The 16,149-nt window shown below is 44.9% G+C and overlaps 1 protein-coding gene across 32 annotated transcripts in view; it reads left to right on the forward strand.

The window, feature by feature from the left end:
- Nucleotides 1-15,748, forward strand: part of Lrrfip2 (LRR binding FLII interacting protein 2) — a 108,478-nt gene extending 92,730 nt beyond the window's left edge. For 22 of the 32 annotated variants that reach the window (XM_042281792.2, XM_076577193.1, XM_076577191.1 and 19 more), the window contains 7 exons: nt 3,489-3,590; nt 3,824-3,962; nt 5,807-5,856; nt 9,480-9,600; nt 13,633-13,712; nt 14,875-14,979; nt 15,523-15,748. In XM_042281792.2, coding sequence (XP_042137726.2) covers nt 3,489-3,590; nt 3,824-3,962; nt 5,807-5,856; nt 9,480-9,600; nt 13,633-13,712; nt 14,875-14,979; nt 15,523-15,633 — 708 coding nt within the window. In that variant the 3' untranslated portion in view covers nt 15,634-15,748. The remainder of the gene's footprint in view (nt 1-3,488; nt 3,591-3,823; nt 3,963-5,806; nt 5,857-9,479; nt 9,601-13,632; nt 13,713-14,874; nt 14,980-15,522) is intronic. The other 10 variants (XM_076577195.1, XM_076577199.1, XM_076577198.1 and 7 more) reach the window with 1 other exon arrangement.
- Nucleotides 15,749-16,149: the final 401 nt, after the last annotated feature.

Here is a 16,149-nt window from a genome sequence, read left to right on the forward strand (position 1 = left end):
ACTCATATAGCACTTTATAGCTACTTTATGACAGGAGCACAATATCCTAGAGCTTTAGAGCTTCATCATCAGCATTGAAGGATGTGTCAGAATGAAGTGTGTGTGTGTGTGTGTGTGTGTGTGTGTGTGAGTGTGTGTATGTGTGTGTGTGTGTGTGTGTGTGTGTGAGAGAGAGAGAGAGAGAGAGAGAGAGAGAGAGAGAGAGAGAGAGAGAGAGAGAGAGAGAGAGATCTTACTATGTGCAGTTCAGGCTGACCCTTCCATTTCCTCCTAAGTTCTGGGGTTCCAGGCATTCTTTACTTACACTCAGCAAATATCCTTACTTTTTGAAACTGAATGGACAAATGTGTCACATTTATCTCTCTCTCTCTCTCTCTGTTTTTTTTTAATTTTTCGAGACAGGGTTTCTCTGTGTTATTTTGGTGCCAGTCCTGGATCTTGCTCTGTAGACCAGGCTGGCCTCGAACTCACAGAGGCCTGGCTCTGCCTTCCAAGTGCTGGCATTAAAGGCCTTCGCCACCACCGCCCAGCCACATTTATGTCTTAACTGATGCCTGGGTAGCAGCGTCCGCCCCTGGCTGTTGTGAATATGCTGCTGTGCATATGTTGTCCAAGTATCTTATTCCTGCTCTGTTTTAAGTTATTTGGGGTGTAAATTGCTAAGTCATTTAGGAACTTTAAATGCCATTCTGTATTCCGTAGCACATTCCTCTCAGCGATGAGCAAAGGATAGAATTCCTCCACTTCTTCACCAACACTTTACTTCTCTGTCTGGTGTTGTTATGTCATCTGTTTTTGCCTTTTCCAGTCTAAGGAAGAGAACCCAGGAACTCACACCTGAAAGGCAAATGCTCTACTACTGAGCTCCATCTCTAGACACGTTTTTTTGTTTTTTGTTTTTTTTTTTTTGGAGACAGAGTCTGTGTATACCAGGCTGAATCCACCATACCCAGCTTCTCTTTTACTTCCAAAGGACTTGCTTTCAGTACCTAATGCATCACTCATCTCCAGGTTCATTTTCAAGAATAAAATCTAATAACTTAATCAAGAAACAGGTCCCAGGTGGAAACTGAGTTTTCTCTCACTTTTCCTGGGTGACATCAGTTCTTTATCACTAGCTTCTTGCAGCTCTCTCTAGGTACTCAATGTTGAATAGAGTAATGCACATAAAGGCCTGGGCTCTGGGCCAGTCCGGCATCCGTTAATTCTCATTCTCAATAACTGCAGTTATTGAACCTGGTGCCTAGCATTTTAGCCTCTTCCACATCTCTGTTTGGCTTTGATGCTAAAATTGGATTATTTAGATCTCTGCAGGGATGTCCTTTTTATCTTTAATTGGATTATTTAGATCTCTGCAGGGATGTCCTTTTTACTCTTTAATTGGATTATTTAGATCTCTGCAGGGATGTCCTTTTTATCTTTAGAAATGTGTTGCCCAGGTCACTGCTGCCTGCAGCACAGGGCGGTGGCTGTGTGGTCAGGCGGCCCCAGGACTGCAGATCTAGAGCACACGTTTGACCCAACTAGAAAGGTGTTTCAGTAGCTCCCAAGCTTTGTGGTGAAATGAACAAATACACAGGCTATATTTTATTTTCTTAACTGTAATTATGGGGAGATGAAATTTTAAAATCTAGAAATAAAACAAGAACCCAGTACCATAATTGTGTAAGGAGGCACAAAAGCCTCATACTAGTGTTTGCTAGAATTCTTAACTTGAGATTGGTCTATTCCTGAGAGGTCTTTTGTAGTCAGTGGGATTATTGACACAGCACATCATGAAAGTGACCGCCTCCTCAGCTTCATGTTGTGATTGTAACACAACTGCATGGCATGCTTTTGTGACACACATCTAACCTGTAGTGCAGGTGACTGCCACGTCCATAACACACATCTAACATCACCCATGTGGTTTGGGTGACTGCCTGCAGAGAAGAGATGCTCCTGTGCTTGTTCCAATGTTCATTTGCTGGTAAGGTGGTTAGGTAATTGGAGATCCATTAGATGTGCGAGTTTCCACTACAATAGAAAGGAAGTTAGGGATTGACATTACAGTGTGAAAAATGAGGAGAGGGCCTGCCTAAGGGGTATGTCCCCGGCATTCTGTGGGGTGACCGTGAAGGAGCAGAAGGCAGACCGTATGCAAGGTGTTAGGACCAAATGAACTGGACTCATTTCTCCCTTGGAGCCGCTGTAACTTTGGACAGGGAGATGATAAGTGCCCTCCAGAAGGCACAGGGCAGGGCTTCCCCACCAGATCACAGTGTCTGCTGTCACAGCGGTGCAGCACATTCGGGGTGCTGTCACACTTACTTGTTTCCAGTTTGGTCACAGAATAGGATTATAGTGGTTTTTATAAAAATTACTCAATCAGTGCCAGGCATGCAGACATATGTGCCTGTTAATCCCACTGTAGGACCAGGAGTTCAAGGTCAACCTTGACTACATAGCAAGTTGAAGGCCAGCCTAGGCAATATGAGACCCTCTAGAGATTCAGCAACAAGGACAACCACTAAACACTTCCTAGCCATTAGTAACTAAGCAGTTGACCTACTTCTTGACCTGGTGATCAAAGTTACAGCTTACCTTATTGGGTTAATGCTGGAGAAAACATTAAATCAGGAGAAATAAATAGCGGAAGGGTCCTGGTAGAGACAGCCCTGCCGCCAGGTGACCAGGCGCCTGCTTTCTTCTTCGTGTGTGAACGTGGTTTCACATTCACCATTGATGACCAGAGTGGCTTCCCTCTTCTGCCTGTGCTGCTGTCCGGAAAGCTCTGCAGGAAGCAGGGAGGCTCCCGAGGAAGCCCACCTGCCCTCCCAACCCTCCGTGCCGCCTGCCAGAGCGAGCAGTACTCCAAGCCAGTGGGCCTCCCGAGGGTGCCACTGCTAGGCCTCCTGTTTGCCAGATGGGTGGATTCTGATAGATTTGAAACTCCGGACCCACTCACTTCATCAGCATAAACGAATTTTTATCAGAAAACCAATTAACATAAGTAGGTTGTAGAGAATTCCTTTGGAGCTGAGCTGTCTTGGGCCAGGTGGTAACTGAGTATCTTGCTAACACTGGAGAGCAAGCAGCCAGCCAGTATTTAAATAACTGATCCAGACTTGCTCATTTTCCCAAACCATCTTCATTTTTAACAATCAAGCATATTCTTAACTAAACTACTTCTGTTAAAGATGAAGTAAAATGTGTTGGGTTGTTGTTGTTGTTCTCCAAATGAAAATGTACTGAGGCAATTATGCAGGAAATTTTTGTGTGTAAAGATGATCTTCATGTGATGAGCATGTCTTCCGAGTTCCTGCATGAGGGCTCTTCTCTGTTTAAGCCATTCTGCTGCTGTGCACACAGGCTGCTCCCTCCCTGCCTGGCCGCTGTCTCCACTTCTAACCTTCTGCTTGTAGGCCTCACCTGCTTACTGGATTAGTCACCTTTCTCTTGCTCTTTTTCTGTGCTGTTCTTTCCCTTGCTACCCTGCCTAAACCCAGGCCCTAGAGAAACAGAAGGAACACATTACCTGCCTCAGGAATGAGCGAGATGTGCTCAGAGAGGAGCTGGCTGACCTGCAGGAGACAGTGAGGACGGCAGAGGTACGTCGGCCTGGGCCTTCTTCCCCTGCTCTTGCCTTAGTTCTTTGCTGCCCATATCAACAGCCTTGATACGATGGTGGATTGAGCTAGTTCTTCCACAAAGGTATATCACATAACTAATCTAACTAGTTTTTACCCATGGCAAACAAACATTGTTGCAGAGATGCCTCAACAGAGCTTACAGTTTCTGTGTGGATTACTGCTTGTAATGGTAGGTTTTTTCTTCCCCACAGAAACATGGCTTAGTTATAATCCCAGACAGCACTCCCAATGGTGATGTCAATCATGATGAACCTGTTGTGGTTGGAGCCATTACTGCTGTGTCTCAGGAAGCTGCTCAGGTCTTGGAGTCAGCAGGAGAAGGGCCACTAGGTAAGACACTGCTTGGTATTCCGTTTTGGATTGATGTTGGACTTCAAGCCCAGGGTAGGGGTCGGGGGCAGTATATGGCTATTTAGACAAGAATCTGGACACATTGTCTCTGACATTCTTGATCTTGGGAAAGCAGAGATGGAGTCATCGTGTGGGTTAGCACTGATGGGTTAGCACATTGCAGGTGTATACACATCGCCTTTCACCTACAGCAAACTCTGGGCAGAGTCCAGCTGCCCATCCAGGGGAGCTCAGGGCTGCGGGGACTTGCTAGCATGGGGTTAGCTTCTTCCTCGCCCACCTGGATTTAGAGTCTAAGCTTACCCCAGGGCTCTACAGCTCTTTGCCACCACTTTGCTTAAAGCCAGAAATGGATGATGGAGAAGGCACATACTGAAGTGTGACTTCCAGGGCAGGGTCCAGGCCTGTTAAAATTGACCCTTAGAGAATCTAACAACACCTCTCCAGGAAGTCACAAAGGGCCCCAGCCATTGCCCCCACAACAAATCAGGGGGAAGAGAAATAACACAGATAGATACCGTGCCATCAGCTCACATTTTAAAACATTTTTTAATTTAAATTTTTTTCTTTTACCGTGTGTGTGTGTGTGTGTGTTTGTATGTGTAGTTTTCCCTTTTTTTGTTTGTTTGTTTGTTTGTTTTTTTGAGACAGGGTTTCTCTGTGTAGTTTTGGTGCCTGTCCTGGATCTTGCTCTGTAGCCCAGGCTGGTCTCGAACTCACAGAGATCCGCCTGGCTCTGCCTCCCCAGTGCTGGGATTAAAGGCGTGCGCCGCCACCACCGCCTGGCGTGTGTAGTTTTCTTAAGGGAGTGTGAGGCACTACAAGAGCAGCACAGGCTAAGCTGTCTTCAGGTTAGTAGGCATGTTGTCTCGTGTAGAATTCAAAAACAGAATTAATGGTTGATAGAGGATGCAAGTGAGCTAGAAGGGAAACCCTGCAGGCATGCTCACCTTTGGCATTTGAGATGACATTGTCATTCACAAAGGCCACACTCAAAAACCATACAAAAACAAAACAAAACTCATGTAAGTTTACCATTTTGTTCGTTCCCATCCATAGCCGTTGCAGCCCGATAGTGTACAGAGCTGCAGACAGCAATGGGCAGCTCTGGGCTCCCCCCCTGTGGGTGCTAAGGGAAGTGGGACTGACATGTCCGACCCTCATTCATTACGGGCCATTGGCCAACTGTGAGCTGCTGCTCTAGCTGAACTAGTGCTGTCTCCTCAGCCCAGGGGGCCTCTTCCCGCCTGGAAGCAGCAGCCCTGTGCATCTGCCCCAGGCTGGAACCCAGGTCCCCTAGCCTGGTTTTCTTGTGTTCACTGCTGGATGAGCCACAGGTTTAAACAGTAGTTGAAGCCACTGCAGGTTTCTGATCCACGAGGCTCTCAGTCCCACACCAGTCTTAGGGCTCCTCACTCGCCTGTCCCGTCAGCCATGGCAGGCTCACTCGTGCCAGCATTATGCAGGGCCCTGACCCGCACTCCCGCGCCCGCTCCTGTTCCACGTCCTGCTCCCCACCAAGGCTGGGAGCCCCTGAAGACAACTGGGAAAAGCTTGCACGTTTTTTGCAACAACAACAACAAAATGGTTTCCTCTGGACTCCAGTTTGTGTCTAGGCAGAAAGTTACTGCTCTGGGAGCAGATATTTGATGTCATAACTGTCACCAGCTAGGAGTGTGTTTGGGAGAATAAAGTATTCTTTTGATTGGAGTTAAGGCCTTTGCTTCTTTTCATGTTCAGAATGTAAACAATGTAATTTAGTAGATGCTGGCTATTTGTGAAAACCTTTCCAAGCCCAGTTTACAGCTTCCCACTTGTTCCAGATGTGAGGCTACGGAAACTTGCTGGAGAAAAGGAGGAGCTCCTGTCACAGGTGAGATGTCTGCTCATCTGAAACCATTAGTTCATCTAAGATAGGCAGTAAAATGCTAATAAATTAACTGTTCACTAGAAATTAGAAATATTGCTGGGTGTTGTAGCGCACGCCTTTAATCCCAGCACTTAGGAGGCAGAGGCAGGTGGATCTTTGAGTTTGAAGCTAGCCTGGTCTGCATAGTGAGTTCCAGGACAGCCAGAGATACATAATAAAATAAAATTAAAAAAAAAAAAAGATTATTTCTTAACTTTAGTACTCAAGTAACATTTAAAGGAAGAAAAGCTAATTGGTATTGTCTTTAAAAATGTCTGGGATGCATACAAAGCTGGTTGCTCATCCCTTCTACCCCCACCCTGACCAACTCTGTCCTCTCTGTTGTCCCTTCGTGAGAGTCACTGACTTCATGGTGCTACTCCTTAAAGGGACCATCTGTTGACAGTCCTCTGTGGAAGACCTCTGCCACACATGTGCATACTTCCTGTTCCTGTAGCCTCTCAACAGCCAGTCTGTTTCCATCTGCAGGACTCTGAACGTTGGCTCCATAGGGAGCCATCTCTGTTCTGGGTGGCTTTTCTTGTGTTTATCATACAGTTAGCCCCCGTTTTAAGCCCACTCAGTTTTCTGATCCGTAGCAGGTTCCCTGGCTTCATCTTCATCTCTGACAGCCCAGTCTGAACTAGCAGCTTGTTCACTCTGTGCTGCTGGGACTGTCCTGCAAGCCTGTGGGGACTTTCTCTGCCAGTGCTTTGGGTTGGCTTCCCTTTTCTTGGCTTTTCTTCTTTCCTCTTTCATTCACTCTTATTTTGTATATTCCTGTAGCTTCCTGAGGAAAGAGCATGTGGGCTGGTCCCATGACTTTGAAGGCCTGAAAGTGTCATTTTCCTTCAGGTTTTTAAAAATCTCTTCCTTTATTGTCCTGTCCTTGAAGATAGTTGTTCAGAATTGTGAGGACAGGCCTGTGAGATGGCTCAGTGAGCAAAGTGCGTGCTGTGCAGGCCAGACAACCGAAGTTCAATTCCTAAAACCCACATGAAGGTAGCACATGAGAACTGACTCCTCCAGGTTGTCCTCTGACCTCCAGAAGAATGTGTTTTATGTATGTGCATGAACACTCAATAAATAATAATAATAATAATAATAATAATAATAATAATAATAATAATAATAATAAACAATTTTGAGGACATTTTCAGATTTGATCTCTCATAGGTGATGTTTTTCTTTTCCTCTGTAAGCTTCTGTCCTATTCTCTTTCTTTCTAGTATCTTGAAATCTCACAGTGATGTATTCAGAAGTTTTCAAGCATGATAGCAGCCCCTGTTGATTCTAGTCTTTAGTTTGGAAAAACTTGAGTGATTTTAGTTACTCTTTCCTCACTCCTATTCAGTCAGTAAGCAAATGGCAAGTGATACTCTACTGTTTAATACATTATTCATGGTACATAGGAAATTTGGATGAATAATCAGATTGTTGTGGGTTTATTTGAAAAATCCATGCCCTGGTAGGCCTTAGTAGAGAGATCAGGCAATAGAATTAAGCTGTGTTGTATGTGAAGTTTCTGTGAACACATTTATCATGTGTCTCTCTAGTAACATTCAGCCGTGTGGCAGGCATGTAGTCAGCAGTTAGACATAGCTAGGACAAGGGATGTGGTGGGCAGTAAGACTGTGGTGGTCAGGTCAGACCTAGAAGTCAGGCTGAATGAGAGTGCGGAGAGGACCTCGAAGTAGAGATCAGCTGGAGTAGAAAGAAGATAGATCAATGACTGGAAGTGAGTGTGGCTGGAGGATGTTCCGGTTAGGGTATAGAGAGAATAAACGGGGCGGGGGGGGGGGGGGTTCAGCAGTCGTGGTTAGAGTATGTGGAACTAAATAACCTCGGGAGTATGGCTATCCAATGTTGAAGTCTGTTATTATGTGTTACATGAAGGTCAAGGGCAAAAAGAGGTAGATAGCAGGATCCTTGAAGGGGAGGTGTTCCAGAATTGGGGTGCATTATGGGAGCATGTCACTATTCCAGATGTGTATGAAATGGCCAAGATAGAGGGCAGTTTTGGGAGTGCAAGTCAGGAGCTAACAGGGCAGAGGCCCAGCACACCAGTGAAGACATAAGGCAGATCGATAGGAATCTAACAGTAAGAGTAAGAACAGGGACTTCTCGGGAGCATGGCTGTAGGGTAGGTAGTTCAGCAACAGCAAGGAGAGCCCGAGAGCACCGTTCCATCTCCAGGCTGAGGTAGGAGCCTGTGAAGACAAAAGCTGTAGTGCTTAGTGGGGCTATAAGAACTGCAGGGCTCCGTGAGAGTACTAAGGTGAAAAGTGTACTCTGAGATGAGGCAGTGGCAGGAGCATCAGCTGGTGGCAGGCTGATGCTTCGAGAGGCGTTGGAGAAGTTTGTGTGTGCAGCGGGCTAAGGTTAGGTATGGCACAGGGCCTTTGGGTAAGAGTGCTGAGGAAGAGGGGTGCCCCTTTGGGGTGTGGTAGGAATGATGGGATAACAACCCAATTCTCTCAAGGCAAACCCATATGTGTGCAAAGGGCAGAGGTACCTGGGAAGTATGCATTCACTGAGTGTGAAATCAGCACTTGCCCTTCCCATTGGACAGTGGCAAAGCTCGTTCTCAGCTTCCTTTTAATCTCTGCCAGCAGAGTTAAAGAAACTGGAAAAGCCAGACATTTGTGCTTCCAATTAATTTGAGTATTTAAAGTTCTATAAGTATTCAATTTATCTCTAAAAAACTAGACAAAAAGTCCTATCTACCCATGAAAGGATTCATTTTAATAAGACTAAGAAAAAATATTCAAAAGTGTACTGTTGTGTAAACACACACAAGTAAGTAATAAAGAGTAGAGGTCTTTATTGAGACACCTGGTTTCTGAGGCCCATTCCTTTCTGTTTATATCAGTTTATATAAAATGCCTAGAGCCATTCTTGTCGTAGGTAAAACTGTTTGAGTGATTTGTATGGCTTGCTAAAAATAATAAGGATCTGCTTTGTTGTATGCGATGGCCACTGGACCAGTTACCTCCTTTAAGGGAACGGGGCTGGAAGCTGGTAAAGTCACTGCAGCAGTGCTGTGCAAACATGCCCTGAATTTGAATTCCCAGCAGTAGGCACTGCAGCATGTATCTGTAATACCAGCACTGGAGAGGTGGATGCAGGAGGTTCACTGGAGTTTGCCAGCCAGCCAGCCAGCCAGGCCATATTGATTAGCTTCAGGCTTGGTGAGATCCTTGTCACAAAAACAACATGAAGACCAACTGAAGAAGGCATCTGATGTAGACCCCTGGCCTCCATATATGCATCGGCACATACAAACTCAAGACACTTACCTTCCATCCAGGCCTGGTGACACAGGTCTGCAATCACAACTACTTGGGAGGCTGAGGAAGGAGAATCCCAAGTCCAAGGTCTCCCTGAGCTGAAGAGTGAGTGCAAGGCCAGTCTGGGCAACTTAGTGAGAACCTATTTCAAAGTAAAAAAAGAGGGATATGGCTACAGCTGTCGTAGTGTTTGCTTAGCATGCCTGAGTCCCTGGGCTTCACCCCAGTATCCCCAAAGAAAGAGATAAAGAAACAGACAGACACTGATCTCACTGGTGACTTTTCCTTCCATTCCAGATTAGAAAGCTGAAGCTGCAGTTAGAAGAGGAACGGCAGAAGTGTTCCAGGAGTGATGGCACATCTGGGGACCTGGCAGGACTGCAGAATGGCTCAGATTTGCAGTTCATCGAGATGCAGAGTAGGTACAGAGTAGTGCCAGGCCAGTGTGCACTGGTATGTAGCATGTATCCCTGGAATAGAGGTGGATGTGGGCTGCCGGAGTCCAGGAGAGTGGTCCTGACCTCTTAAGAGCTGGTCAGGGACTCTGCTCACCTGTAAGTCCCAGGGGTGGCATGGGCCAGTCCTTGCCTGCATGTGATATCTGAGCTCCTGTGTGGGTCCCTCTTCCATTTAAGCTTTTTCTTTGGAATTCATCTCGGAAAATTGAAGATTTAAGACCAGCTCATTAATGTTGAGTTTCTGAAATTTACTAGTTTTTAACAAAAATTCATCTTTACATGAAATTAAAAGCAAGGCTACAAAATATAGTCTGTTTATACAAATTATATTTCCTTTCCCTTTTTACTTTTGACCCCATATTGTTGGTTTGTTTGAGAGAGGGTCTTTCTACATAGTCCTGGCTAGCCTGAAATCATTATGTAGACTGGGCTGGCCTAGAACCCACAGAGATCCACCTGCCTTTCCCTCCCAGGTGCTGGGATTAAAGGTGTGTGCTACCATGCTTGGCTCCATATTGTTTTTAAGTGTCTATCTACTGTACTCACCCTACATACCACAGTAGAGTTGTCCCAGCACCCATTCTTATTATTACCCTGTTGGTAGTGATGTGTAACTTATAATAAGGGGCTTTCATTTTTGTAATTTGTAGGGGCTTTACTGGAGGAATTTGGGGGTTGAAGCTTATTAGATTTTGAAAGATTGCAGAAGCAGCAAATTTGAAAGGAACCAAGCTGAAGTGGAACAAAGTAGCTTCTGCGTGACTGTTTTCTGGAGCCAAGCAGGTGTTAGAGGTGGGCTCTACAGGTGGAGGTTAAATGACCTGAGCAGCACATGGCAGCCGGGACAATGTGAGCAGCTGCTAGTTCTGAACAGCAACTGGACCTGGAGTGATTTGGGTTTCAGAAACATACAGGAGTGAGTGAACAGACTTGTACACGGGAAGGAATCAGTGTTTGAAAGGGATAAAGTAGCTGCACATTTTGATAACCAATAGGTTATTGGAGATTTGAATATAAAAACAGGACTGTAACTTCTCTTGTAGAGCTCTCTCCACGACCACAGGTGGCCCTGAGAGATAGCTGCTCTATCCATTTTTTGAAATAGTCTCATTGTGCAGCTCAGGCTGGCCTCAAACTCCTGATCCTCTTGTCTTAGCCACCCAAGGGCTAGCATTTGGGGTTACAGAGAGGTGCCACCTCCTATGGTTCCTGTTAAGGTGATAGTAACTGTCCAGTCAGCAAATCTGCTTGCACTGACCACTGCATAGGTAGGCCTCCTATTGTTCATGTGGAAATAGAGGAATGTTCTAGGGTTTTTTTTTTAATTTTTCCTTTGGTGAGTTAGATGTATGTTCTATAGACTTTTCAACTGTATAATCTTCAAAGGGTGAAGACTTTAGGGTCCTGGTGGGAATTTTAACCCCACCCCCATTTCTAAAATTTTAAGCTCTTTATTTCTTGGGAATGACGTACATATAATGATTTGTAGCTGTACCTATAACATCACCATATTATTTTCATTTATTTATTTATTTATTTTTATTTTACAATACCATTCAGTTCTACATATCAGCCATGGGTTCCCCTATTCTCCCCCCTCCCACCCCTTCCCCTTACCCCCAGCCTACCCCCCATTCCCACCTCCTCCAGGACAAGTCCTCCCCCGAGGACTGTGATCAACCTGGTAGACTGTCCAGGCAGGTCCAGTCCCTTCCTCCCAGACTGAGCCAAGTGTCCCTGCATAAGCTCCAGGTTTCAAACAGCCAACTCATGCAATGAGCACAGGACTTGGTCCCACTGCCTAGTTGCCTCCCAAACTGATCAAGCCAATTAACTGTCTCACTTATTCAGAGGGTCTGATCCAGCTGGGGGCCCCTCAACCTTTAGTTCATAGTTCATGTGTTTCCATTCATTTGGCTATTTTTTTTCAATAATTGAGTAAAACTGAAATTTATTATAAGCCACAGTCGTCCTAGGGACCTCCATGCTACTATATATATGGCCTCTATGGTTCTATGGGTTGTCGTCTGATTGTTCTTTATTTTATATCTAGAATCCACCTATGAGTGAGTACATACCATGACTGTCTTTCTGGGTTTGGGTTACCTCACTCAGGATGATTTTTTCTAGTTCCATCCATTTGCCTGCAAATTTCATGCTTTCATTGTTTTTCTCTGCTGAGTAGTACTCCATTGTGTATATGTACCACATTTTTTTCATCCATTCTTCTGTTGATGGGCATCTAGGTTGTTTCCAGGTTCTGGCTATTACAAATAGTGCTGCTATGAACATAGCTGAGCATGTATCTTTATGGTATGAATCAGCATTCCTTGGGTATATGCCCAAGAGTGGGATGGCTGGGTCTTGAGGTAGTTCGATTCCTAATTTTCTGAGAAACCGCCATACTGATTTCCACAGTGGTTGTACAAGTTTACATTCCCACCAACAGTGGAGGAGTGTTCCCTTTGCTCCACATCCTCTCCAACATTGGTTGTCATTGGTGTTTTTGATCGTAGCCATTCTAACAGGTGTAAGGTGGTATCTCAGAGTCGTTTTGATTTGCATTTCTCTGATGATTAAGGATGTTGAGCATTTCTTTAAATGTCTTTCAGCCATTTGTAGTTCTTGTTTTGTGAATTCTCTGTTTAGCTCTTTAGCCCATTTTTTAATTGGACTGTTCAGTACTTTGATGTCTAGTTTCTTGAGTTCTTTATATATTGTGGAGATCAATCCTCTGTCAGATGTGGGGTTGGAGAAGATCTTTTCCCATTCTGTTGGCTGTCTTTTTGTCTTATTGACTGTGTCTTTTGCCCTGCAAAAGCTTCTCAGTTTCGAGAGGTCCCATTTATTAATTGTTGTGCTCAGGGTCTGTGCTGTTGGTGTTTTATTTAGGAAATGGTCTCCGGTGCCAATGCGTTCAAGAGTGCTTCCTATTTTCTTTTCTATTAAGTTTAGTGTAACTGGATTTATGTTTAGGTCTTTGATCCACTTGGACTTGAGTTTTGTGCGTGGTGACAGATATGGATCTATTTGTAATCTTTTACATATTGACATCCAGTTATGCCAGCACCATTTGTTGAAGATACTTTCTTTTTTCCATTGTATAGTTTTGGCTCCTTTGTCAAAAACCAGGTGTTCATATGTGCATGGATTAATGTCAGGGTCTTCAATTCGATTCCATTGGTCCGTATGTCGGTTTTTATACCAGTACCAAGCTGTTTTTATTACTATAGCTCTATAGTAGAGTTTGAGGTCAGGGATGGACATCACCATATTATTGAAAAGCATTTATCTCAGCTTTATTGAAGCATAGAATGCAAAGCATTTGGATAGGTCCATAAATTTAAGACTAAGGCAGGACCCCCTCTTTACATACACAAACAGTATTACAGAACATGATTATTGTAAAGAGAATGCAGATAAAATGAGCAGGGGAAGAAGGTACAGTTCCCGAGTTATGGAGACGAGTGTGTCTTACTGAGGCTGGTGAAGAGTTGAATCAGTGTGTGAGAGAGCAGAAACACTGCCTGCGAACTAGAAGGTACAGGGCTGGGTTCAGAGAAGCAGGGGGCCCAGAGGCTTCAGGGGCCATTGCCACCCTGTGAACTTCCTTTCTCAACGCTCTGTTCACATGCATTTAGAGCAGTGGTTCTCACCCTTCCTATTGCTGGGACCCTTTAACACACTTCCTCATGTTGTGCTGACCCCCAACCATAAAGTTATTTCATTGCTACTTCATAATTGTAATTTTGCTACTGCTGTGAGTCATAAATATCTGATACGTGATCTCCAAAGGGGTCTTGACCAACAGGTTGAGAACCACTGATTTGGAAGGAAAGAACTTGTTTGGCCCTAGGGATACTGCTGAGCAGAGGTGCAGGAGTTATCTTGCAGTACATAGAGTCCAGAACCCAAACTGCATGTCCTCTATGTGCTACTTCAGAGCTTCAATTCTGGAGATGAGTGTAATGCATTATTATCTTCTGTTTTAGGAGATGCCAATAGACAAATTAGTGAATACAAATTCAAGCTTTCCAAAGCAGAACAAGACATAACCACCTTGGAACAAAGTGTAAGTACTTCTGTGAGGCAGCAAATGATTTAGATGCCATTAAATGCTATCAAATGCCTCTCAGCCTCTTGCATCATAGTAGTTGGACCTTTGAATTTCTGTAGGTGGCCTCAGCCACTTAATCTCTTCAAACGTTCTGCATTACAGATAAAAAGCCACCAGAATACACCTGGTGAGGAAATTCAACTTTGTGTTTGTTCTAAAGATGGAGGACTGGGTCAGCAGGATGGCACAGCAGATAAGACACTTGCTGCCAAGCCTAAAGATCTGAGTTTGATCCCCAGGACCCACACGTCTGTAGACAGCTGATTCCCACGTGTTGTCTTATCTGGTCCTAGTTATGATTTCTATTGCTGTGCTGAAACACCATGATCAAAAGCAACTTGGGGAGGGAAGAGTTTATTTCCTCATAGTTCCATATAACAGTTTATTATAAAAAACAGTGAGGGCAGAAACTCAAGCAGGGCAGGAACCTGGAAGCAGAGGCCACGGAGGGGTGCTGCTTACTAGCTTGATCCTCATGGTTTGTTTAGGCTGCTTTCTTTTAGAACCCACAACAAATAGCCCAGGGACGGCTCCACCCACAATGGGCTGAACCCCTCCCCCATCAGTCACTAGTTAAGAAAAATGCCCAGCTGGGTGGAGTTGGCGAACACCAAGTTTGAGGCCAGCCTGGTCTACAGAGCAAGTTCCAGGACAGCCAGGACTGTTACACAGAGAAACCCTGTCTCAACCAAAAAGAAACAATGAAAATGCCCTATAGACTTGCCTACAGCCGAATCTTATGGAGGGCTTCTCTCAATTGAGGACTCCTCCTCTTAGATGACTTTAGCTTGTGTCAATTTGACATAAAACAAGCACAGACCTCTATGTGCACACAGTAAATAAAGAGGTGCAATATTTTCTTAAACATAGTACTTTGTAGATGTCATTTTTTTAAAAGCTATTTCTAGAGGATTTTAAAACAGGGTCTCTTTAGAAAAATGTTTCTTCTGTACATTTCAAATGCCTGAAGACTTAACATGGGAAATTGGCCCTCGAGTGAATGACTCTGCGATTGTACTTCTCCCGGGCTCCCGGGCTCCCCATTGACACTGAGTTTCCATCTTGGCTGCCAAGCAGTGGTGGCAAACCCTAGAGGCCTGTGTGCTCCTCTTTACAGATCAGCCGGCTTGAGGGGCAGGTGCTGCGGTACAAAACTGCTGCTGAGAATGCTGAGAAAATTGAAGATGAGCTGAAAGCAGAAAAGAGGAAGCTCCAGCGAGAGGTACTGTGCTACAAAGACAGTCTGGGAAAATTCACGACACGAGAAGTCTTTAGTCAAGTGTGGCGGCGCACGCCTTTAATCCCAGCACTTGGGACAGAGGCAGGCCAATCTGTTAGTTTGAGGGCAGCCTGATTTACAGAGCAAGTTCTAGGCCAGCCGTGGATAGCCAATGAGACTCTGTCTCAAATAACCAAACCCCAAAAGACCTGGTAAAGGAACAGTGGAGCCACTTTGCCCGTCGTACAGACTTTGGATCTGCACAGTGGCTGCCATTGACTTTGGTAAGGCAGCAAGTAAAAATGTATTTTGGGGTTTTGCTTCAGATGACATCAGTTTTTGCAGCCTTTACACGTTTTGTTTTGTGGCTTTATAAGCCTCAGCACCACTGTTGAGGCCTCTAGCTGCCTGGAGAAAGGTGGCAGCTGTTTGGGGACCCCCATACATGGCTATCATTCTTAGCAGAGCTGTTTCTCAGAAAGCAGAAAGGAAGAGATGCTGGGCTTTCTTCTGACCACATAGAGTGACTGTGCTCTTTGTCTCCAGCTACGGACAGCACTGGACAAGATCGAGGAGATGGAGATGACCAACAGCCACCTGGCAAAGCGTCTAGAGAAGATGAAGGCCAACAGGACGGCCCTTCTAGCCCAGCAGTAGGCCTGGGTGCTGCTCTGAGGGTCTTGCCCGGAGACACTGACTTTTGTATATTGACACAAGCCCTTCCAGTACTGTCTGAGTCTTGTCATTAAACAGCCACCTTTGTATTTTATAATTTATGAGAATGAAGCAGGTTTAATCGTCATGAATTTGGATTTTGTTTGTAGCTCACTTCTACAGTGAGAACTAGTCTGTGCTTTTTATTTTTAATTTTCAACATTCTAGAATCACATTTTCTCACCATCTTCCTCCAGCTGCCTCACTGACTGGGTACTTGGAAGGCCTTGGTGTGGGTTCTGGAGGATGGCCATTCTGAGTGCTGAGACACTTGCTGGAGACCTCAAAAACACAAGTGCCTTCTCCACGGTGTGATACGGGCTTCAGAGACCAAGTGGCTGAGATTCCTCCTCTTCTTACCAGAGCATTGATATTTCAGTGAGGAAGTATTCAGGGGTGGGAGGCTGTGTTTCACTCAAATTTATATGTTTGGAGGAAAAAGCCTTTCTTTTTTGTAAG

Source organism: Peromyscus maniculatus, chromosome 7, assembly GCF_049852395.1.
Source record: "Peromyscus maniculatus bairdii isolate BWxNUB_F1_BW_parent chromosome 7, HU_Pman_BW_mat_3.1, whole genome shotgun sequence".
NCBI lineage: Eukaryota > Metazoa > Chordata > Mammalia > Rodentia > Cricetidae > Peromyscus > Peromyscus maniculatus.